Raw genomic sequence first — 25,621 nt, 5'->3', positions numbered from 1 at the left:
CTAGCTTATCTCTCCACGCTTCAGGCTCTCTGCCTTTATTCCTGATGAAGGGCTTTTGCCCGAAACGTCGATTTCGCTGCTTGTTGGATGCTGCCTGAATTGCTGTGCTCTTCCAGCACCACTGATCCAGAATTACATAGTTTGAGAGTCTGTGGTGTTTGGTTATTTGTCTGCTACATATGTCTGATCTCAATGTCAAAACCTGGTACATAAATCTATCAATTCCATAATGTAAAAGCATGGTGGTATGGAAAGAAATTTCATTTCTGTAGCAAGTTGCTGAACCAAGTTTCTTCTTATCTTCTCCTATTATTTGTTTTTCTACTGGAAATGAAGCTAGTCAACATGTTAAAGTCACTACACTACAACAATAACCAGCTTTACTTAATCAAATATAAAGCATTTTGGGCTACCCGACAGTAGTGAAAGGGGCTGTATAAGTGCAACTCTTTCTTTTTTCGACAACCTAATGGTTCGGAAGAAACCTAACCAACCAGTACATAGTTTTAAATCACATCATTCATTCAGAAGCAAAAGTCAATTCATAACGTCTGTTCAAGTCAAGCAACCATGGAGATAAGGTTGGGTCCCTGTGGTCAGTTGGCTAGCTTTATCACACATTATTTGTTCAGATCAGAGATAAACATGGATTTTAGGCTTTATAATATTTGTACAAGCTGATCAAAGAGAGAAAATGATCAGGATGTGAATCTAGCTGCTGGTCAGTCACATTATGGACTGTCCACACTTCCTAATACCTGGAGGCTGCCAGTGCAGTAGAATCCATTTACATTCCAAGTAAATTTAACTATACCAAAGCAAAAAAAAAGGAAAAACAAATCTATGGTTGCATAGCTGTGGGTAAATTTATAAAGTGGATTATGGAGATACAGTGTTTCAAAATCTGTGCTTCTGTCTGATTCCTGGAAATGGATGAGGATTAATTGGTGAAAATGGGATATAACTGCAATTAAAACTGTATGTGGAGGCAATACTATGACTTTAAGAGGTGTATTTTCTCCTGGATATTTTTGTAGAGAGATTTTGAGCCATAGGTTTCGAGCTGTCTCCATCAAGCCAATCAAATAAACAGCTTGTGAGGTTTTGGGCTTGTTAAAAGTTGGAACAATAGAAACAGCACGAATGGGTGGAGTCAAGCTCCCACAGAACTGGGGTTTTAGTTTTCTTCTCAGTTGGGGTTGTTGGGGTTTTGAAGCTGCTGTACATCTCTTCCTGATATATCAAAACACGTGAGCTGTCTTCCTCTATCAGAATTTTCTCTTGATGTTCTTTCCTCTGGACTGGAGAAACATTGTATGTTTCTACTTTCTAAAATAATCTATTTCATTGAATTTGTCTTTGTCAAAGGTGTGTTTATGGAATATTACTATATTGGAACTGTTGCTATTTAGTAGTAAAATAATCTATTATTCTGCTAGATTTTCCAATACAGTTGAAGTTATACCAATTCTTTATTATTTTGTCTGTATTTTAGCTGTAGGGTAAGAAAAAATCTGTTTTGCTTAAAGCTGAATAGTGTAACTAATCAAATTACATCTGGAACACAGCACCTTACACTCGCCTTTACTTAAGATAAAACTTAGAGTCCAGGCTATCTCCTTGATACATGTGAAGAGGGTTTGATGTAATCTATAACAATGCATTATTTAAATATCTCAAGCTGAAGAGTACGAGTCGAGAGTGTGTTGCTGGAAAAGCACAGCATGTGAGGCAGCAGCCGAGGAGCAGAAGAATTGACCTTTCGGGCCAGAGTCCTTCATCAGGAATCAGCCCCATTCCTGATGAAGGGCTCTGGACCGAAATGTCGATTCTCCAGTTCCTCGGATGCTGCCTGGCCTGCTGTGCTTTTCCAGCAACACACCCTCGACTCTGATCTCCAGCATCTGCAGACCACACTTTCTCCAAGCTGAATAGTATGCCAAGTTTGTCCAGAAGAAAGTGATAAACTATTCAGTCGCTAACTTTAGGTTCTGATGTAAGCTCAATCACTCTCCATATTTAAACACATATTGACTACTCAATAACTGTTGTGCAATCACACCTTTCTAGCCATCAATCTCTACCATCGGTTTTCAAACTGATGGCTCCAAGGCAATTTCTGGCTTTCGAGTCAACATTGTCTTTCTGCCCATCAAGGAATGGACACAATATATTCTCCAAAGTAGCAGCTTAAGAACACTACATTCTTCATCAATTTTCATACATTTGTTTCTGAGTGCTTGTAACTTAGCGAGTGCTTGTAACTGTTTGAATAGGAGAAAGTGAGGACTGCAGATGCTGGAGATCAGAGCTGAAAATGTGTTGCTGGAAAAGCGCATCAGGTCAGGCAGTATCGTAACTGTTTGAATAGTATGTCAAAGCCCTACATAAAAGTTTGTAAATCATGTTCTATATGAAATCTGATGTCAGGTATTTTCCTCAAACAAAATTTTCTTCCAGCCTATCCAGTACCTTGTGCCTAATGTCTAAATTCACACTATACCTTAGCCTCTGTCTCTCCACGATGTAAAGTGTATAAATGATGCACGGCACTCTGTGAGGATGAACATGGATGTGTCAAGATTCGAAATACATGAAAGTCATGGCCTTGTGTGTCAGTGGTAACCAGCAGCATTCCTGAAATGAACATTAATAACACAAATTAACAAAGCTAACTCCTGACACACAGTGGATTAGATCAGTTCAACATAAAGTACATTTTTACTATAAATTTTAAATTAAGGTTAGGTTGGTGCATTCAACACGGTAATTCAAAATCAAGGCAGTTAAACATTTCTAAAAATTCTAAAAAGATTAAAGTTTTTGTTTTTACTCATCAGGGCTACATGCAAGAAAACCAGCTTTAAAAGGAAAAAAAAAATTAAACAGCATGAGAAAGGGTGCTGATTGTTTAAAGAAAGCAATATAAAAGACAGTTAAAAAGGAAGACTGCATAATGTGACACCACTATGACAGGCAAGAGTGGAATGACTGGATAATTCCCTTTTAAATCACATTAGAGACTGTACTATTTATAACATTTGATATTGATCTTAAGCACATAATTTGTATTTTGCAACTATCTTCCACTCATTGTATTTTGCTGGAGAATTTTGAGAGACTGTGGCAGATTTGGTCTCACATTTTGTTTGCTCTCGGGTCATTTTCAGCAGCCTATTCAGACACTAAGGACTCTCTACAGTGGGCAAATTGACATATTTAGCTCAAGCCACACCTTGATAAGAGTTGAAGCGTGCACCAGTAGCAACCATGTGGAACTAACATCAAAGAACTAACTGCTACTTAAAATGCAAACAGGTGGGGGGAATCCAAGATGGCAGCATCCTGCTAGGATCACGTTTGCTGGGCTCCGTGCTACAACATCAACAAGACAGAGCTAGAACCTGTCCCATCCATGTTACTGTGAGTAAAAACATAATAAAAGAGTTAGAGAACCTGAAAAGTTACTTATCTTTGTTTTTTACTGCAGAGAATGCCAAAGAAAGGAGGAAGCTCACCCTGGGCTGGAGCCACGGCCCAGCCCGGGGGGCAGTGGGCTTGCTTACTCACCAGACCGTGGTTGAGGAGCTGGCCAAATCTCGTAAGGTCTTGGGGAAGCAGATCGAAGAAAAAATCGAGGAGAAGCTAGCTCTGCTACACTGCAAGACTGGGGCAAAAGAACTGATTAACTCGAGCGCTGGGCTGCAGGGGCAGAGGCAGAGACTGACTCCTCCAAGAGATTGAAGCCCTGGAAACACAGGTCCGTGGTTGTTGGATCTGGTGGATGATCTCAAAAACAGGGACAGAAAGAACCTACGTGTTGTTGGCATACCAGAGCAACCAGTGGAGTTCTTTGAGAAAAGGTTCCCAAATTCCTTAGTTTGGATGCTGAAAAGGGATGGATAAAGATTGCGAGAGCCCACTGGGTTGTGGCACAAAAGCCAGGTATGAACCAGCGCCCCTGTCCTGGTAAGGTCCCATTATTATAAAGACAAGCAAAGAGTCATGGAAGCTTCCAGAGCCCAAGGGAGGAATCCGAAGACATTGGTGTGTGACAGCTCCAGGATCATGTCCTTTCAAGACTCCTCGGCAGCGGTGATCCAGAAAATGAAGTCCCAAGACGCGTCAAGAAGAGATTGAGAGAGTGTGGGATCCAGTATTCTTTAAGATATCCAGCAGTGCTTCAGATCATTCATAATGGATCTAGACATTTATTCAACTCGCCAGAGAAAGCGAGGAACTTTGTGGACACGCTGACTTAAATCGAACGACCGAATATACATGGAGGACAGAGCTGCTCAGATTTGTTCTTCTTTAAAGAGGACTTGGTGGAGTCTCGTTTTTGTTGGTAATTTACCTTTAATCTCTAAGCTAAATTATACCAAGGGATGGGTGACATATCTATTTTTAACTTACTTGTTTATAGTACTAATCTTGTTTTTGTTTCTTTTCCAACCGGGCTGTCGGCGTATGTGGCTCGACCCTAGCTGGTAGGAGTTGAGAGGGCGGTTGGGATGGTTAGTAGGGTTGTGAGATGTGTCAGTGCCCCCTCCGAATGGGGGGAAATTCCTCTAATCAGTGTCTTTGGTGATTTTTTGTTTGTTTTGTTTTTGGTGTATATAGTTTTTGTAAGTTTTGTAGCTTTGTTGCTGCAGTTATTTTAGTTTGTGCAGTTTTTGTGTTTTATGGATTTTCTTGCATTGAAGCTCAACGATGTATAGTTTGAGTTCTCCCTCTCTGGAGTCTAAATGGTGCTATGGAAGGTTTTGGCTAAGGACATGCTCAAGTGGTGCATCTAGACCATTAAGGGGAGTCACTCACCGGTCAAGAAGAAGATGTTACTTTGCGGAAACACACCTAGATGATGCAGAGCACTTGAAACTGCAGCAGAATGGGAATGACCGAATTTATTTCTCATCTTACAATACGAGGAGTTGAGGGATGGCCATTCTAGTTAGAAAGAATCTCCCACTTAAGTTGTTAGAGTGTATTAAAGACACACATGGGAGATTTGTAATCTTTAAAGCTCTGATACCAGGGGAAGTATACGAGATCTTAAATGTTTACTGTCTCCCGGTCCACCCCCTTAAGTTCTTGACAGATGCACTTTCTAAACTTGCTAACCTTGCATCTCAGCGTATTATTGTGGGGATTTCAATTGTCTAATAGATCCTATAGTGGACAGATTGCCCAAAGGCCCTCCGATATCTTCTTCACAATCTAAGCTATTAAGGGATTTATGTACTGAACCGGGATTGGTAGGCGCTTGGAGGCACCTTCACCCTACTGGTAGGGATTTCACATTCTTCCTGAATCCGCATAAAGGCCGTACCAGGATTGATCTTTATTTGACCCCTGCAGTGCATCTGGGCTCGGTGGTGTCATGTGCAATTGGCAATATCACTATTTCTGATCACGGCCCAGTGTATTTAATGGTCAAGAATAAGGATACTATGCTAGGTTTGAGGACTGGACCCCTTCTTCCTCAAGGATAGTAGGTTTACTGAATTCTTTTCTATTGAATTCAGGACTTTTTTAGGCATTAATTCAGGTTTGGCTAGTACTCCATCCATTCTCTGGGAAACTACTAAACCTATGCTAGGGAGTTAGTTACTTCCGATTCAACCAGTAAGAAACAACAAATGGGTGAGCAGCAACGCTTGCTCGGGACACATCTGAAAGCAGCTGAAAAGGCAAACCTTGACAGGCCTTCGCTGGCTAAACTGCAGAGGATCAAAGCACTTCTGTCAACACTGAACTCCATGCTTACACAGACAGCCAAGAAGGTATCTCGCCATGGAAAGGAGTGCTCCTCAAGCCATTACCTCAATCAGGGACGACACTGGAAATTTAACCCATGATTCTAAAAGGACCAATGCAGTATTTCGGAAATTTTATTCTGAACTATACCAGACTGAAAGTTGTGAGGATGGGCGGGTTAGGATGGAGTCTTTTTTTAAGAACTTGGACCTTTCGGGAGTGAGCCCTGAACAACGGTCTCTCCTTGATGCCCTGTTGTCAGGGCAGGAGGTGCAGGAGGCTGTGAGGCAGCTCCAGAATGGAAAAGCGCCTGGTCCTCATGCACTCCGCAGTGAGTTCTATAAGGAATTATAAGTATGTTGTCAGGACTGATGCTTAGTATGTTTAACAACTCACACAGTTGTGGCCTCCTCCCACCATCTCCAAGAGAGGCGAACATCTCTCTCATCCTGAAAAAAGGAAAGGCCCCAGAGGATTGTGCTTTCTGTAGGCCCATTTCACTCCTAAACGTCGAATTCAAAATCCTATCCAAGACTTTGGCACTAAGGCTAGAAACTGTACTACCCTCCATCATTATGGAGGACAAGATGGGGTTTATAAAAAATTGCAGATCATCAAATAATGTCAGGAGGTTACTTAATGTGATCCAAGTATGTCAACAGCAATTGGTACAGGGATTAGTGATCTCTTTAGATGCAGAAAAGGCATTTGACCGGGTTGAGTGGCCATATCTTTTTTTATACTTTAAAGTGGTCTGGCTTGGGCAAGGCCTTCATCAGATGGGTAGAGGTTTTGTATAGTGACCCTCTTGACGCGATCCTCACCTATGGTGTGCGGTCAAGCAATTTCAATATTTGTAGGGGCAGTCAACAAGGCTGTCCCTTATCACCATTGCTTTTTACATTGGTGATTGAACTGCTGGTGGAGCAATATGCAGGAATCCCAATATATCCGCTCCAGAAGTGGAGACATGGTCACATAAGATTGCATTCTATGCAGATAATGTCCTTGTCTTTTTATTAAACCCAAAAATTTCAGTGGCACACCTGACACCAATTTATTTTGGTGGATTTTTGGGTTAAAAGATCAATTTTGCAAAATCAGAGGCCATGCCCATGGGTGGTCTTCCGAGAATGCCTGATCCTGAGGGCGAAACTTATTTCCCTTTAGATGGTCGCAGAAGGGCTTTCTCTACTTAGGTATACTTATTGTCCCAGTCTTTGATCGGTTATTTTAAACCAATTTTGCCCATTTATTCCACAGAATCAAGCAGGACCTTTGTAGATGGGCAGCGCTTCCGATCTCTTAGCTAAGTCGGATAGCCCTCATTAAAATGAACATTCTGCCCCATTGTTTTGTATTCGATGCGAATGCTTCCTCTAAAAGCAAACATAAAGAAGACTGAACGGATGGTTCAGTTCCTTCACCTGGAATCGCAAGTGACCCCTAATTAAACTGAGTAAACTGCAGTTACCTTACAGACTGGGAGGAGTGGGCCTCCCAGACATCAAAAACTATCAATTAAGCTCGTTGCTATCTTATGTGAGTGACTAGGCCCGAGGGGAACCTCACTCACTTTGGTAGGACATCGAAGCATCTCAGGCAAGATGCCCCTTTACTAGCCTGCTGTTCTTAGACATAATGAGGACAGTTAAGAATATTGTCATAGCCCAATAGTTATTAATACTGTCAAGGCGTGGAGGGCAATGTGTCAGAGGGCAATATTGCCAAAACATAATTTTTTGCACCCATAGTTGGTATGCCTGGGATGATGACTCAGGTTTAAACTATGGGCAGCGAGGGGCGTGTCTTTCCTTGGTGATTTATTCGAAGGGGACATACTGATGTCTTTTGAGCAACTGGCTCAGAAATATGAGTTGCCCGCTCTTCCGCTTTTTTCAAATTAAAAATTTCATACAAAAAGAGACCACACTTCTAACTGATTTTTATAGATCCAACATGGAGAAGAGGGTGCTGAGCGATGAGGGTACACTTTCTGTGAGAAATATTTATCACCTACTGGGAGAAAGTCCCTCGGATGAGTCCGAATGGCTCTGGAAGGTATGGGAGAGTGAGCTAGACATTGAGATTTCTTCTGATGTGCAGGAGGATATCTGGGAAAGTGCAAGAAGGATCTTGATTTGCAACAGAACCCATGCCTTGCAGTTGAAGATTCTGCACACGGTCCACTTGGCTCCAGACCGCCTCGCAGAATTTAAAGCGGGAGCATCTCCAATGTGTCCTAAATGCCAAGGTAGTCTGGGCACGCTCACTCATTGTCTCCGGTCCTGCCACAAGCTGCGGGCATACTAGAGCACTGTGGTAAGTGAAATAGAAAAGGTCTTGGGGACAGAGGTGGAGATTGACCCGGTATCTCTTCTTCTTGGCCTTATTAATTGACTTCCATTAGATGCATACAAAACAAGGCTTTTCAGTATCCTCACTTTTTGTGCAAGAAAGAACATTTTGTTAGGGTGGATGGGTGTCTGAAAATCCCCCAGGGCTGTTGGGTTGGCGTAATGGAAATGGAACACATCCCCTTAGACTTTCTTATGACTATGGTGCACCATAAAACTGAGAATTTTTATAACTGAGAATTGTGGCAGCCCTTCTTCGGCTACTTGGGTACAGATTTGTCTGTCATACTAATAAGAGCCTTTATATAGCCAAAGCAATTCTGTTCAATTAATCTGGTATCCAGAGAGGAGGAACTACAAACATATGAATACGTATAAATTTATGTGGTCGATGGTTGAGGGCTATTGCTTTGTTTCGTTGAACTGTATTATCATCATTATTATTATTGTTATGATCTTCCTTTCTTTAGTTAGTTATTTATAAATATTATTTACTTATCTATGTAATTAGTGCGGCTTTTTTACATTGGTTTGAATTGTTTGATTTTGTATTTATTGTAATATTCAAAAAAAATCCTTTTTTTCAATAAAAAATACATTTTAAAAAATCAAACAACTACTTATTTTGGAAGCTGTAAAACATGCTAAAAGCTAATATTTGTCGTTTTATCCTCCCCTTATACTGACCAGTTGTCAGGATAAACAAGTCACTGCTGAAAACTATCAATGCTGCTTGAAGGGATAACTATTTAATATGCACCTGCTGCTGCAGCTGTAAAGATGATCACTAAAGCAACCTTCCACTTGGTTCCTGAGCCATTCTATATCATAATGCTGTCTGCCCACCACAACATCCCACATATTCATAGAGTCATAGAGATGTACAGCATGAAATTAGACTCTTCGGTCCAACTCATCCATGCCGACCAGATATCCCAACCCAATCTGGTCCCACCAGCCAGCTCCCAGTAACCCTCCAGTCCCTCCGTACCCATGCAGATGCCTTTTAAATGTTGCAATTGTACCAGCCTCCACCACTTCTTCTGGCAACCCATTCCACACGTGCACCACCCTCTGTGTGAAGAAGTTGCTCCTTAGGTCTCTTTTATATCTTTCCCCCTCTGACCCTAAACCTATGCCCTCTAGTTGGGATTCATCCCACCCCAGGGAAAAGACCTTGTCTATTTACTCTATGCATGCCCGTCATGATTTTATAAACCTCGACAAGTCACCCCACAGGCTCCGACGCTCCAAGGGAAAACAACCCCAGCCTATTCAACCTCTCTCTATAGCTCAAATCCTCCAACCCTGGCAACACCCTTGTAAATCTTTTCTGAACCCTTTCAAGTTTCACAACATCCTTCTGGTAGGAAGGTGACCAGAATTGCACGCAATATTCCAACAGTGGCCGAACCAATGCCCTGTACAGCCACAACATGACCTCCCAACTCCCTGTACTCAATACTCTGACCAATAAAGAAAAGCATACCAAAGCCTTCTTCACTATCCTATCTACCAGCAACTCGACTTTCAAGGAGCTATGAAACTGCACTCCAAGATGTCTTTGTTCAGCAACACTCCCAAGGACCTTACCATTAAGTGTTTAAGTCTTGCTAAGATTTTCTTTCCCAAAATGCAGCACCTCGCATTTATATGAATTAAATTCCATCTGCCAATCCTCAGCCCATTGGCCCATCTGATCAAGATCCTGTTGTAATCTAAGATAACCTTCTTCGCTGTCCACTACACCTCCGATTTTGGTGTAATCTGCAAGCTTACTAACCATACCTCTTATGCTCACATCCAAATCAGTTATATAAATGACGAAAAGTAGTGGACCCAGCACCGATCCTTGTGGCACTCCATTGGTCACAGGCCTCCAGTCTGTAAAGCAACCCTCCACCACCACCCTCCGCCTTCTACCTTTGAGCCAGTTCTGTATCCAAATGGCTAGTTCTCCCTGTATTCCATGAGATCTAACCTTGCTAATCAGTCTCCCATGGGGAACCTTGTGAAACGCCTTACTGAAGTCCATATAGATCACATCCACCACTCTGTCCTCATCAATCCTCTTTCCTACTTCATCAAAAAACTCAATCAAGTTTGTGAGACATGATTTCCCACGCACAAAGCCATGCTGACTATCCCTAATCAGTCCTTGCCTTTTCAAATACATGTACATCCTATCCCTCAGGATTCCCTCCAACAATTTGCCCACCACCAATGTCAGGCTCACTGGTCTATAGTTCCCTGGCTTGTCCTTACCACCTTTCTTAAACAGTGGCACCAGGTTAGTCAACCTCCAGTCTTCAGGCACCTCACCTGTGACTATCGATGATACAAATATTTCAGCAAGAGGCCCAGCAATCACGTCTCTAGCTTCCCACACAGTTCTAAGGTACACCTGATCAGGTCCTGGGGATTTATCCACTTTTATGTGTTTCAAGACATCCAGCACTTCCTCCTCTGTAACATGGACATTTTTCAAGATGTCACCATTTATTTCCCTACATTCTATGTCTTCCATGTTCTTTTCTAAACACTGCCGCAAAATACTCATTTTGTATCTCCCTCATCTCCTGTGGCTCCAGAAAAAGGCCGCCTTGCTGATCTTTGAGGGGCTGTATTCTCTCCCTAGTTACCCTTTTGTCCTTAATGTATTTTTATAAACCCTTTGGATTTTCCTTAACCTTATTTGCCAAAGCTATCTCATGTCCCCTTTTTGCCCTCCTGATTTCCCTCTTAAGTATACTCCTATTGCCTTTATACTCTTCTAAGGATTCATTTCATCTATCCTGTCTATACCTGACATATGCTTCCTTCTTTTTCTTAACCAAACCCTCAATTTCTTTAGTCATCCAGCATTCCCTATACCTACCAGTCTTTCCTTTCACCCTAACAGGAATATACTGTCTCTGCACTCTCGTTATCTCATTTCTGAAGGCTTCCCACTTTCCAGCCATCTCTTTACCTGTGAATATCTGCCCCCAATCAGCTTTTGAAAGTTCTTGCATAATACCATCAAAATTGGCCTTCCTCCAATTTAGAACTTCAACTTTTAGATCTGGTCTATCTTTTTCCACCACCGCTGCTGAGATGTCCTAGAAGAACATGATCTTAGAGCCCTCGTAAACTAGGGCCTTTGGATCTTTCCCCTGGATTCTGGAAGCTTCCATGATTCTCTCTTTATCTCTATAGTGATGAAACCAAGATAGGACAAGAACATTAGTCAAAACCTGACCTCCACACTGTGACCCAGTGAGCCCTCTCAATCTTCAAGCTTCACATTCCAGCCTCCAAGTTAAGGAATTTCGGTAAACAGTCCTCAATAAATTCCAATGGTCGCTCACCTTCCTTACCCTCCGGCAGACTGACGATCCAAATAGTTTTTCTCCTGCACCTGTTCTCGAGGTCATCAATCTGGTCAAGTAAATTATGGATCTGGGTCTCCAGGGACTGGATCCTATCCTTGGAGAAATCAGTATCAGCTTCCAACACTGTGACTCTGTGTTCGACCTCATCCACTCTTTTCTCCAGGCCTCCCAGCTGCTGTCATGCTTCTGAAGCATGATAGCAATCAGGACCAGCTTCTCCTCTATCTGTTTCCGCAACACCTCGCGAGACTTCATGACTTTACCAGGACTCAATTTTTAGGAAATTGAGTCTGAGGATCCTGCAGACTGGGCCATGGGCCTGGCCTCGGATGTACCTGCTCCCTTCTTCGGCGTCCCTGACTGGCGAAAACCAAGGTAAGCTGTTCTCTAACAGTTTTCTGGGACTCCATGACATATCTAGAGTCCCAGGAAATCGCGGTGGTCCGTGTGGGGCAGGTTAGAACTTCGTCCTGCTTGTGATATGGTTCAGAGCTCTGCAACGCAATCTTTCTAGATCACTGCCAACTTGAATCCACCCCCCCCCCCCCAAAACATTCTTGACCATCTTATCCACTTGTGTTGCCACTTTCAGGAAATTGTGGACCTGTATGTTTTTGTGTGTTGTGACGTTTTCTGGTGTGGTAGTTTTAATTCTCGAGTTGACAAGATAGATATCAATAAGGAAGTATATTTGTCCTATTCTAGCATACTCATCCAGGTGGAATTATAAGACATTCCCCCCACAACTGCTTTCACCTGCTTAAAACAATCCCTGGTATTATTTTACATTTACATTCTATGTGTTAGTCCATACTGTTTTTAGGATTCTGCAAATAAATAATTTTCCTACATTGACAGACATTACAACACAATCAAGGACAACAGCAATCTTTCATTATTGGACAGATTTGCCCTCGCCTTGTTGAAATTCCATATTAACCCTGTTTGCATGTCTGTGACAGTATGATTTACAGATAATGCCTGTTATTGGTTTGAAGGTGCAACATTCCTGATCTTCCAAAGGTTACTCGAAAGGCCAAAGTCCCACCAAACTTCTTGAAACTACATTCAGATCAGGTTGTAAAAATTAAAAGATGAATGCGATTCCCCGGCACTACTATTGAAGGATAGAACATAGAACATTACAGCGCAGTACAGGCCCTTCGGCCCTCGATGTTGCGCCGACTTGCCATACCAATCTGAAGACCATCTAACCTACACTATTTCATGTATGTCCATATGCTTGTCCATTTGTCAGCAACCTTTCATCACCTTCTCAAGGGGCAACCAGAGATGGGCAATAAGTGCTAGCCCAGCCAACAACACTCACGCCATTTGAAAACATTTTGTTAGTGCAAAGCAAGATGCTATAAATAAAAAATGAATAACCAGATGAACGATTTGTTATGATGCTAGTTGAGGCATGGTCATTGAGTCAGATCATTAGGGGAACATAGATAAGAAAATACCTAATGACGCAGGAAATTAATAAGGAAAGTCCCGAGTTAGCTTTGAGTCACTACCATGGGATCATTTGATGGCCTTTCAATAGGAATGGGTTAATGTCTCCTCTAAAAGATTGATCTGTCAACAATTCAGAACTCATTCAGAGTCATAGAGTCAAACAGCAGGGAAACAGATCTTTTATAGTTCAGTCATTCCTAACCGACCATAATCCCAGGCTAAACTAGTCCCACCTGCCTGCGCTTGGCCCATTTTCCTCTAAACATTTCTTATTCACGTAATTATCTAAATGTCTTTTAAACATTGTAACTGCACTCGCAATCACCGTACATGAACCACCCTCTGTGCAAAAAAATTACCCCTTGTGTCTTTAAATCTTTCTCTTCTCACCTTAAAAATATGCCCCCTAGTCTTGAAATCCCCCATCGCAGGGAAAAGACACTTGCCATTCACTTTATCTATACCCAACATGGTTTTATAAATGTCTATAACGTCACTCCTCAATCTTCTACGCTCCAGTGAAAGAAGTCCTAGCCTATCTAGCCTCTCCTTATAACTCAAACCCTCCATTCCCGGCAACATCCTGCTAAATGTCTTTTGAAATCTCTCCAGCTTAATCATATCTTTCCTGTAACAGGGAGACCAGAACTGGATGCAGTATTCCAGAAGAGGCCTCACCAATGTCCTGTACAAAGATGTACAGGTCAGGTGAATTGGCCATGCTAAATTGTCCATAGTGTCAGGTGCATCAGTCAGAGGGAAATGGATATGGGTGGGTTACTCTTCGGAGGGTTAGTGTGGACTTGTTGGGCCGAAGAGCCTGTTTCCACACTGTAGAGGATCTAATCTAAACTCAGTTCAACAACTACAGCAGGGAGTTGAGCGTATGGTGCTGGAAAAGCACAGCAGATCAGGCAGCATTCGAGGAGCAGAAGAACCGACGCCTCAGGCAAAGGCCCCCCATCAAGAATGAAAGGCTTATGGCCGAAACTTCAACTCTCCCTCCCCCCGGATGCTGCCTGACCTGTGCCTCTCCAGCACCACCCTCTTGACTCTGATACTCCAGCATCTGCAGTCCTCACTTTCTCCTAGTTAACTACCGTGAGGACCCAATACTTATCAACTGAGCTGAGAGGTACACTGCCATCAGTTGAACCAAGGAGGATCTCACTCACCCCGGCACTCAAACAATTTACTAATATTTTGATAATTATCAGTAACAGGACTAGATTGCCAAGACAACTTAAAAATCTAGGAAATTATGTCAATCACTTCACTTGATTCCCCAGAAAAAGGAAGCCCTCCACATGAGGAACAGTCTCCTAGCAGAAGTTTGCCCAAAGGAGTTTCTGCTCTGGGTTCTGGTCTCCATCACTATTTAAAGAATTTTCACCACCTTCAAACATCCCAAGGCCAAAAGTGGGTGTGTCACAGGGAAGCCAGGCAGTATTGTGGAGACACCTCACTGGGAGTAGAACACTCTGAGGAACTACTGCCACAGATCTGAGGGATGTACACTGTTTCTAGAATGAACAGAACATACAGTCACTTACAGTGATTTTTGTTACTTTGATATGGATTCCATGGAAGCTCAACATTACTATCTCCAGCCCACAGCTTCCATATGGTTTTTTAAAGAGACTAGGCAGTATAAGGTCTTCTGGAGCAGATGGCGGTAAGTAGATCCTACGATATGTTGACCAAATCAAATCACATGCTAAAGTACTGAATTACTAATCTGACACAGGAACTGACTTTGATTTCCAGCTCACTCCACAGGAGGGTAACCCCCTTTGAACCTCTGACTTTGAAGCCTCAAACTAACCTGTCTGAGCTAAAAAAGGTGAGTGTTATTTCAAAATTTGCCAATTTCTACTGCAAATTCATTACAACTCTGAATGAAACATAGCCCTGACTTCAACTACCCAAAGCAAAGCAATTCTTTTCTAGCCCTGATTTAGTCTGATAGTTTATTATTTCTGTGAAGGGAGAGAGAAGGGGCATTCTCATTTCCATAATAACAGTACCTGCATTTACAACAGACCAAAATATAAGGGGCCTGCAGAATTAATTTGCTAATCAGGATGAGGGAATCACGAAATAGTGATGCAACAATTAGGTATCCAAGTTCAAAATGTGTCAAGGAATGAATGTGGTGTGGAAGCTTTTTGCTGTACATAGATAATTTCTTATCATTAGCAAATCGAGAAAAATGAACTGTGTTGCCCAATCTGCTCTTTAAACACTACCAGACTACCCATGTGCCATTGCTACTGCTCAACATTGACAACCAAAAATGAGAGACCTTATTTCCAGACTTTTTCCATTTAGGTATTTTATTTTATTCTCAGGGTTATCACAAAGTATGTGTAACAAAGTATCTACCACTCCATTAGTTCTGCAATTGTGTGACAACCTACATTTTGTGCTGAAATCCAGGAATGAGTCTTAAATACACAAACACCTTGAGAAATATGCAAATTAGAAAAAATGATTGAATTTAGGGTTCTTTAACATTGTGAAATGGTTTCACAGAGTAGTGAATGTCAATAACTGGGATCATATTTGTTAAGAAAAAAATATTTGCTACTAAATTTAATAAGGAAGTTGTATTTTTAACCCAGATGTCAGCAAGAATATGATACTTTCAGTTCTTCTATAATGCGATGGTTGAGCTCGTGTGCCAACCCACACAATAGGAAAATTGCATTTTAGAAACAGAGCTTAAAGTGTTGGCACTGTAATCGCGATACAGCCAACGCACGTTTTAAAAGCTTACACAGTAGAAACAGCGTCCCCAATTCATCAATCACATTACAGCAAATTTGTGTTGATGAAACATGCATTATAACAGAATGACCTGTATGTGGTAATCTGTTACCTTAATGTTGTGACAATAAAGGGAATCTGAAGTATTGTTCTCAGTTCTGTTAATCTGATAGAGAAGATTGAATTTTGGTGAATTGAGATTCCCATGGTGAAAAATTGTATTGGAGAATACCCAGATCATCCACCACAAAGAAAATTCTTCCCTTGTCGCAATTGTAATGAGGTCAGCCAGGGGGACCTCATAGAATAGGAGTGCCCTGATAATCTGGTACAATCAGAGAGCTCTGACTGACAGATCTAAACAGGAGTCTCAGATATCCTGTTTATTCTGAGAGCTGGCTCTGAGGGAGCTGGATTCAGTGTCAAGCATTCTCCACACGTAAATATAGGGTGATTTATTAACAGGAAGCTCCACAGCCTCTGTGCAATTATTTCAGTGACGATGAGAGAAAAGCATGCTCCTGAAGAAATTTGCTTCCAACAGTCATTTTTGAGTTGGGATAAGCATTTCTGGCATCATGCCATTATTTGGGAAAGCTTCACTCATTTGATCCTGCCATCAAAACCTGAGTCCACTATGAGGAAAGAATGCATTATTTTTTCCAGCCAAATGACATTGGGACAGATGAAAGGAAATGGGTAATTCTGCTGACAGCTTGTGGACATGCAGCATTTTCAGTTACCAGGAGCCTAATGTTTTCTGAAAACCAGATACTAAAACCTTTCAACAGTTGACTGATTTAGTTAAGGAATATTATGACCCCAAGCCTCCACTGATTCTGAGATGCTATTGGTATTATTTGGCACTTTGATAACCAGGGAAATCCATATCAGAATTCTTGACGAGGTTAAGATGACTGACAGAGGCATGTCACTTTGGTTTCACTCTTAAAGACATGCTGAGAGATCTTTTGATATCTGGGAATAATGATGTAATCATGCAAAAGCTTACTAGCTGACGCCCAACTGGACTTCAAACAGACACTACAACTGACTTTATCATTGGAAAATGTGGCAAGTGGAGCATATGAGTTACAGGGTATACCAATGGAAGTTGGCAGTCTCACCAGTCCGTCTGAGCTTGGAGGACACCACTTAAGTGACATCCTCTGGCTGAACTGGTCCTCACCCTTAACAACTTCTCTTTCCAATCCTCCCACTTCCTCCAAACTAAATGGGTAGCCATGGGCACCTGCATGGGCCCGAGCTATTCCTGCCTCTTTGTCGAGTACATGGAACAGTCCATCTTCCACAGCTACACCAGCACGATTCCCCACCTTTTCCTTCGCTACATTGATGACTGTATTGGCGCTATCTCGTACTCCCACAAGGAGGTTGAACAGTTCATCAACTTTACTAACAACTTTCACCTCAACCTCAAATTCACCTGGACCATCTCGGACACCTCCCTCCCCTTCCTGTACCAATCCATCTCCATCTCTGGCGACCGACTAACCACGGTCATCTACTACAAACCCACTGACTCCCAAAGCTACCTGGACTACACCTCTGCCCACCTGCCTCCTGTAAAAACACCACCCCTTATTCCCAATTCCCCTGCCTCCACCACATCTGTTCCCAGGATGACCAATCCCACCATAGAAAATCCCAGATGGCCTCCTTCTTCAAAGACCACAATTTCCCCTCCCATGTGGTCGACGACGCCCTCCAGCACATCTCCTCCACTTCCCGCACTTCTGCCCTAGAAATCATCCCTCCCAACACAACAAGAACAACCCTCCCCCAACCGGTTCTCACCTTCCACCCCACCAACCTCCGAATACTTCACATCATTCTCCGCCACCTCCGCTCCCTACAAACAGACCCCACCACTAGGGATATATTTCTCTCCCCACCTCTTTCTACATTTCAGAGAGACCATTCCCTCCGTGACTCCCATGTCAGATCCATGGCCCTGCCACCAGCCCACACCCGACTCCCGGCAGCTTCCTCTGCCACTGCAAAAAGTGCAAATCCTTCGTTCACAGCTCTCCGCTCACGCCCATCCAAGGCTCGAAAGGATTCTTCCACATCCAACAGAAATTTACCTGCACCTCCACAAATGTCATCTACTGTATCCGTTGCACCTGATGTGATCTCCTCTACATCGGAGAGACAGGACGTCAACTTGCGGATCGTTTCAGAGAACATCTCTGGGACACGAACCAACCCCACTTCTGATTACTTCAACTTCCCCTCCCATTCCACCAAGGACATGCAGGTCCTGGGCGTCCTCCATTGCCAAACCCTAACGACCAACACCTGAGAAAGAACCCTGCAACCACACGGGATAATGTGGATTTCACCAGTTTCCTCATTTCCTCTTCCCCCACCTTATCCCAGTCCCAAGCCTCCAACTGAGCATCGCCCTCTTGACCTGTCCATCGTCTTTCCCATCTGTCCGCTCAAACCTCCTCTCTGACTTATCTCCTTCTCCTCCACCTTCATCTACCTATTGTATTCTCAGCTATCTTCCCCCCAGCTCCATCCCCCCTCCCATTTAACTCTCAGACCCCTGGCCCACAAGCCTCATTCCTGATGAATGGCTTATGCCCGTAATATCGATTCTCCTGCTCCTCTGATGTTGCCTGACCTGCTGTGCTTTTCCATCACCACACTCTCGACTCTGATCTCCAGCATCTGCAGTCCTCACTTTCTCCTACTCTGTCATAGTGTTGAAAAACAAACTGAAATCTGTTTTAATATTTATGTTAAGAGCTATCTAAATGCAATATATATATATATATATGACAACTGAAATTGCTGAAGAAATGCAGCAGGTAGTGCAGTATCATGGAGAGAGGAACAGAGTTAATGCTTTGAGTCCAACATGGTTTATTTTCTTTCTCCTGCATAATAAACTTAAGTTCTGTTGATGACCCTTGAAAACATGATTTGAATGTCTCAGTGAATAACCACTATGTTAACTATCTAAAAAAGACATATGATCTATCAGTCCAGGTTTCATTCTGGCCAGCTATACCATCATCCGGGATCATAACATAACCAAATGAAACAGATGAACTCATTATTCCACTGTTTCTTGTGGAAATTTAATGCACGTAAACTGATTTCTGCATTTCCTATAATAGTGACCTACCTCAAAAGTATGGATATTTAATTGCAGTGAATATTTTGGATAGTCCCATGGTCAGAAAAGGTTAATTTTAACATCATCTTAAACATTGTACATGTTTGGTGATGGTGTTTCCAGAAATCTGTTTCCCTTCTCCTTCTGGTTGAAGCCATAGGTTTGCAAGATGCTGCCAGAATAGCCTAGGTGAATTGCTGCAGTGCATTTTATGGATGGTATGGGCTGCTGCTAGCATGGATCAGTACTGGAGAAGTCATTAGACTCTTTCTTTCCTATTTTAGATTTATGGACCTTTTCAAATTTCTTGATGTAATACATAGCCATTTCTTTTAAAGAGATGCTTTCATCTTCTTGCTTTAGGCAACTGACTGCATTCTGGAAGTTGACACAGAATACACATGGGGAATGTCAATATTTACAGAATCCCAACCATGTGTCTATTTACGGGGGACACCCAGGATTGTCAATATTTGCTGAGCACCTCACAAATGTGTCATTTTTTATAGGGGAATCCTGGGAATTGGTACACTCAATGCTGAATTTCAGTGTGTGTGTGTATATGTGTGTGTGTGTTCAAGCTAATGAAGTTACTGTAATCTGTACATTATTTCCTGTCAAAATATTGCACTTTGGAGATGTTCAGCTTACTTCTAGACCGTTTGAAGTAAGTTCTAAAGTTGTTTTTTTCTGAAGCTCCTGCCTTTGCAGTACTGCTAACTCATGACATGTGTAATCAATGAAGGTCTGTTTATAATCATCTTTTCCTAAAATAAGATCATCTTTTCTTTGCAACTCTGTAGCACCAGGATGTGGCCGCTGCAAATCTGATTAGTAATGGGTGCTTTATTGTTCAGCTTATCTAATACATTTGTTGGGGGGTTGGTTAGGCAGGAGGGAGTAGCAAGTCACACTAGAAGAAAGGCCTGCAGATTGCAATCTTTTTTGAAAACAGCTAATTTGTTTCAATCACATCAAATGTGTTTTGACTGAAAAAGCAATAGCTTACTTCACTCCAATTTAACATTTCCCGTTTTTCACACCCGTTACTTTAGAGAAAAAGTGCTGCTTTGAGGAAAAGGGGTGGGAAGAAAGTAAGAATGAGATCATTCATTTAAAAAGGGAAGAGGTGGTATAGAATCAGAAAGTGCTGTTTATGCTGTAGCAGAGTCTGTAAACACCAACCCAGACACTGGACGGGCCAAAAACTAACCCACGCCTCAATGAGGTGCCAAGCCACAAAAAGCATTTGCGTCACAAGGGAATAGACGGAAGAGAACGGTTTCTAATTATAGGCTCTGGAAGCGGAAGCACAGAGTGATTGGAAGTTTAAGAGTTGCTGTGTGTTTATCTGGGTGTTTCCTTTCCATCCTGGGTTTGATAGATGAAGACGGGCCTACAGGGTGGGATGGAAACACTGGTGGCACAAAGTGTTCCCCCAGAAGCTAGTGATGACTGGAGTGTCTCGCTCAGGTTTTTGTGGCCTCACAATAATATGTAATTTTGAACTAAAATGAGTGAGTCGCAAAAAACTTGAAAGTAACTTTATTTATGTTACTGGCCACACAAGCTGGATTTTTGAGAGTACAGTGAAAAACTGTTAGCCACATAGTATCGAAGAAATATAATTTTGGGCATCTTAAAAGTATTAAGTGATTTAAGATACCATTATGACAGGCTACACATTTGACATGCATTTTAAGTGGGATCAGCTGGTAACATTACTCCTTTAAACAAAGACAAAAGCTTTTTAAAGCTTTCACATTTCTCCTGTTGATTATTCCACCCTCCCAAAACAGTCACAATAAATGTTTTTAACTTAAGCAAAACAACATTTTTTTACTTCTATTTAATAGTTGATCTTGTGCATCCCAGTTTTAATCTCTGATGTGCCCTGACTGAGTTGATACAGGGTTAAAATATGTAATAATTTGCCTCAGTGCCCTGGGCCATGAAGAGGAAGCCCAGCAAGGGTTCCTGCTCCGGATTGCTACCCCATGATCAAAGCTAAGCAAGGCCAGGTTTGAGCTTGCCTGTGATTTGCCTGGCAGTTGAACAGTCTGTTAACAGTCACACAAAAAGAATGAATATTTGGATGAGGTCCCAAAAACTAGCTGATGGAACTACAGTCCAAGCAAATAAATCAATAATCTTAGGAGAGGAAATGCACAGGGGAGAATAGTATTGAGAATAAAGATGGTTGGACAGCTTATTTGTAAGAACACCTTTCAGCATGCTACAACCATGATGCACTATTTGCGGTTTATGTTGCTGAGCATACAGGTAATTTTTCACAGCACAAGCACTGCTGAGTATTGGTTACACAACAATCCGAATTCCAAAGTGAATCAACGTGCACTGAATGCATCTTCAGGGATTTCTGCAAATTATTAATTGCTGAGCAGAGCAATTATGCCAATGCAAAAATAAAACAGGAAGTGTTTTATTGCAAGGCCACTAACAAGTCCAAGTGCTTTATAAATAAAGACATTAAAGGGTGTTTGGAAGGGAACAACAGGGGATATATATCCTTGATGTGAATGTGACCAAGCTGCACTAAACCAATGATTTTCAACCCACGGGACCCGGTGGGGAAGTGGTAGTTGTGGGTTATTGAAGTCATACCAAGGTTAACTAGCTATAGTTGTTTATTTACAGTTTAGTTTACCAAATTCTGTGTAACTTTAACATTCTGAGCACACAAGAAGATAAATCTCGAGGGAAACTATGAAGGAAATAAAAGCAGGAATATTTGCAGGATAAGTTTCATTGTCAAATTATAGTTTAGCAAAACTCATCATGAAAATCCAGACAACTTATTTTCTTTGCTGAGTTAAGTTTATTTGGTACTAGAGACCTTTGGCTAAGTGGCTATTCCCTAGTTCAGAGTCCAAAAAATGAGTGGAAGCCACCACACCTGCTTTTGCTACCTAGTATGCACACACTGTTACGTTTCAAGCAGTTGACTGGATAACAATTAGCAAAACTCCTTTTGCTTTGTCTCTTCAGACAATTAAAATTTCCCAACAGCAGCCCCAGCTGAAATAAGCTAAACGCAGTGAATAAGAATAGAAGCTGAAGAGCCCTCCTGTGACACAGTGGTAGTGTCCCTACCCCTGCACCAAGAGGCCTGGGTTTAAGTCCCACCTGCTCCAGAGGTGTTTAATAACATCTCTCAACAGGTAGATTTATAAAAATAGGTTAATTTTAAACAAAATAGAAGTTGAGGGGCCCCCTTATGGCACAATAGTAGTGGCCCATGTTCAAACCCCACCTGCTCCAGATGTGTGTAATGTCATCCCTAAACAGGTTAATTATAAAAATAAGCTAAACAAATAAAAAAATAATAAAAGCTGAGAGGGCTCTTGCAGTATAACGGTGTGTAATAGCGTCCCTGATCAGGTTGATACTTTTTAAAAATTGAATAAAAGCTAATACCATGTGTGATTTGGTGATGGGGAAAAACCCATTCAAGTTGTATGTTAAGAGCACTTTGAGATATAGAAAAAAAGAATAAAAGCTCATCTTTATGTCTCAGTACAATACAGTAATAGGTTATTTAGTGCTATTCCATTAAACTAATTGCTGAAGGACAAACTGAAACCGATCTTCATACACAATTTTATTTCTTTACAAATTTATACACTACAAGCATAGACAACCAATGGCCTTAGTTTTAGCCTGTCTCTATTTATAGAAAACATCAATTGAATACCCAGTTAATGTCTATAACCTGTTAAAATCTATTACCTCCATACAATTAAACACAGTCAACACATAATTAACACAGTTCTTCTCCCACCTTCACTCATCTTACCCCATCTGCATACCTACATTTCTCACTTGGAGTTTTGATGATTGGTCATCAATCTGAAGCTTTTGTTTTATTTCACTCTCCAATTATATTGCCAAACCTCCTGAGTATTTACTATATTTTCGATTTTAATTTTGCTCTAATTAGCATATCCTTTTATTCCTTTCTCTACCCATCTTTCTGTAAAAACATATAAATACCTTTCCTTTCAGTTATTCAACATGGTAGCAAATTCCACATGATAACTATTCTCTGGGTAAAGAAGACTTACTGTGTTTATTTGGTAACTGTCAAATATTTATGACCCTTCATAATTTTAATTTCTTCTGGTGGGTCAACCCGCAACCTTCTTATCAGCCTGTTCAGTCTTTCCTGATGGTTGTAACCTTTAAGTTTTGGTATCAACCTTCTAATTCCTTTTATTATCTCTCCTGCCCTTTTTGGTGACATAGTTTTTTTTTTAAAAAAAGCTGTGTTTAGGATTCTAGCCATAATCTAACCAAGTTTGTACATAGGTTTTAACATTAATTCTCCATTAATCAATTCCACTCCTCAGTACCCCATCATATGGTGCACATCTACTAAGCAAACAGGTGTATATCTTTTTAATAGATATAGAAGATTATTCCCTTGACCATCGGTATCATGCCATCTTCAGTAAAGGTAGAATCAAAGTTGCTGCTCTGAGACTTGGTTTACATGTTAGGATTATGGAACCTATATTGTCCTGTGAGGTTAAATGTTGAAGAATCAACATTGTCTGGCATTGTTAAATCAGTTGAAACACAGTCATTCCTAACAAATGTATAAACTATGTAAGCCTTGTCAGGAGAAAAGTCCCTCTGACAAAGACAGAATTGACAGTTTCTGATCCTAATACCCCATAAACTCTGCTAGGCATCTCCAGAACATGGGGAAGAACATTAAAATTAAGGTCAGATCTTTCATAGGTGATGTCAGCAAGTGTTTCAAAGAGTAGTGGCATCAAGATGCTTTTATTCCATTCGAGGCTCTATTTTGTCAGTGGCAGTTTGATTCATACCACTGAGTTTGGTTGCAATGATGTCAGTGCCCTGACCAGGCCACACCTTGAATAATGCATTTCATTTTTGGTCACTAAAACATAAAGTATGCTTCCAAGAAGTAAAGGTTGTTCAGAAGCCGCAAAGTTTATTCCTTATGTACCTCATTTGTAAATGTGGGCTACAAAAATTCAGACTATTTAGAGTCAAATATAACTAAATCAATGGTAATCGTATTTAAATATTAAGGATATAAAATTGAGTATAAAGATTAAATTCACAGCACTATGCAAGCCAAGGAATCATTATGCAAACTGGGGACAGACAGGTTTCGGACTGTTGTCTTGAAGCATTTTTCACTTGAAGAGTGATGAATGGCCGAATGCCTCTTCCAGTATGATAAAAGAAGCATGAACATTGGAATCATTCTACAGACAATGAATGTTGTGTTGGACAAGTCACCCTGTCAAGTTACAGCAGTTCTTTCTATGGCAATAGTCTATCAGCCTTCATTATGTTAAGTGGCTAGCGTCAGCTGCACTTATCATTATAATGATATCTCCTTTGTATATTTACAACCAGGTCATAATTATTGCAGGGAAAAAGTGAGGACTGCAGATGCTGAAGATCAGAGCTGAAAAATGTGTTGCTGGAAAAGCGCAGCAGGTTCAGGCAGCATCCAAGGAGCAGGAGAATCGACGTTTCGGGCATAAGCCCTTCTTCCTGAAGAAGGGCTTATGCCCGAAACGTCGATTCTCCTGCTCCTTGGATGCTGCCTGACCTGCTGCACTTTTCCAGCAACACATTTTTCAGCCATAATTATTGCAGGTTTATCAAGTTAGAAGCCTGGTGAAACTGAGTGTCACTGACTTCAGGGATCAAATTTCTCTCTGCATGTTACTGGAGGTAGGACTCAGCTATTAGTCACTTATTTGGAGTCCACAGTCAGGCAGCAGTTGAATAGTTATTGCTGAGGAGGAGGAGATTTTAACAAACTTAAAGAATGGGCATATAATTGGCACATGCATTTTACTGTTAAAAAATGTGAGATACTACACTTTAAGACAAACAAGGATGTTCCACAATACTAAGAAATTAAGAATCTAAATAAGGTAGTGAAGTAAAAATATAAAATCACTAAAAGTAAAAATACAAATCAACAAGAGAGCCAAGTACTAGGGGATTTTCTAGACGTATAGAAATGATAAGTAAATAAATTATGTTAAACTTGGATACCGCATACAATTCTGATTACCATCTTGTAAAAAATATACAGAGGCAGTGGAGAAGATGAAAAAAAGACTTGTAAGGTTGACACCAGAACTATGCGATTATACCTTGAATAGGCTGGACCTTTTTTTTCTTGCAAGGAGAAATCTAAGGATTAACCTTCAAAATATGAGACGTTTTAACAAAGAAGTCAGACGACGCTAGGTTATAGTTCAACAGATTGATTTGAAATCACAAGCTTTCGGAGGATTGCCCCTTTGGGACACTGGTATATCCATATCATTGATAGAGAAGACACAAAGGACTGTGTTTTATTACACGTCATTCTGGTATAACATGCATTTCATTCACACAAATTGGCTATAATGCGATTGATGAATTGTGGACGCTGTTTGGATAACACAAACGTTCTAGTGAATAGTACAGCAATTTTCTATAGAGATTTTGTATAGCGCAATTTTCTGTAGTGGTTTTCTATAGCGCAATTTTCTATAACACGGGGTTGCAGAGTAAAGCAACTGTCGCATTATAGGAGAACATCCAGTATTGAGAAACAGCAAAATAGGGGCCATCAATTTAATATTCATCAAGAAATCAAATAAACAATTTAAAAGAAACTTCATAGAGTCTCTACAATATGGAAGCAAGCCATTTGGCCCATCGAGTCCACAATGACCCTC

General features: G+C 41.2%; 1 protein-coding gene across 3 annotated transcripts in view; it reads right to left on the bottom strand.

Annotated features, from left to right (window-relative positions):
• Positions 1 to 25,621, bottom strand: part of bcas3 (BCAS3 microtubule associated cell migration factor) — a 1,214,579-nt gene that overhangs the window by 724,206 nt on the left and 464,752 nt on the right. For all 3 annotated transcript variants that reach the window (XM_043718098.1, XM_043718095.1, XM_043718097.1), the window contains exon 14: positions 2,504 to 2,637. In XM_043718098.1, coding sequence (XP_043574033.1) covers positions 2,504 to 2,637 — 134 coding nt within the window. The remainder of the gene's footprint in view (positions 1 to 2,503; positions 2,638 to 25,621) is intronic.

This window comes from Chiloscyllium plagiosum, chromosome 28 (assembly GCF_004010195.1).
Source record: "Chiloscyllium plagiosum isolate BGI_BamShark_2017 chromosome 28, ASM401019v2, whole genome shotgun sequence".
Lineage (NCBI taxonomy): Eukaryota > Metazoa > Chordata > Chondrichthyes > Orectolobiformes > Hemiscylliidae > Chiloscyllium > Chiloscyllium plagiosum.
Note: the sequence above shows the minus strand (reverse complement) of the source record. Positions and strands in the feature narration are given on the sequence as shown.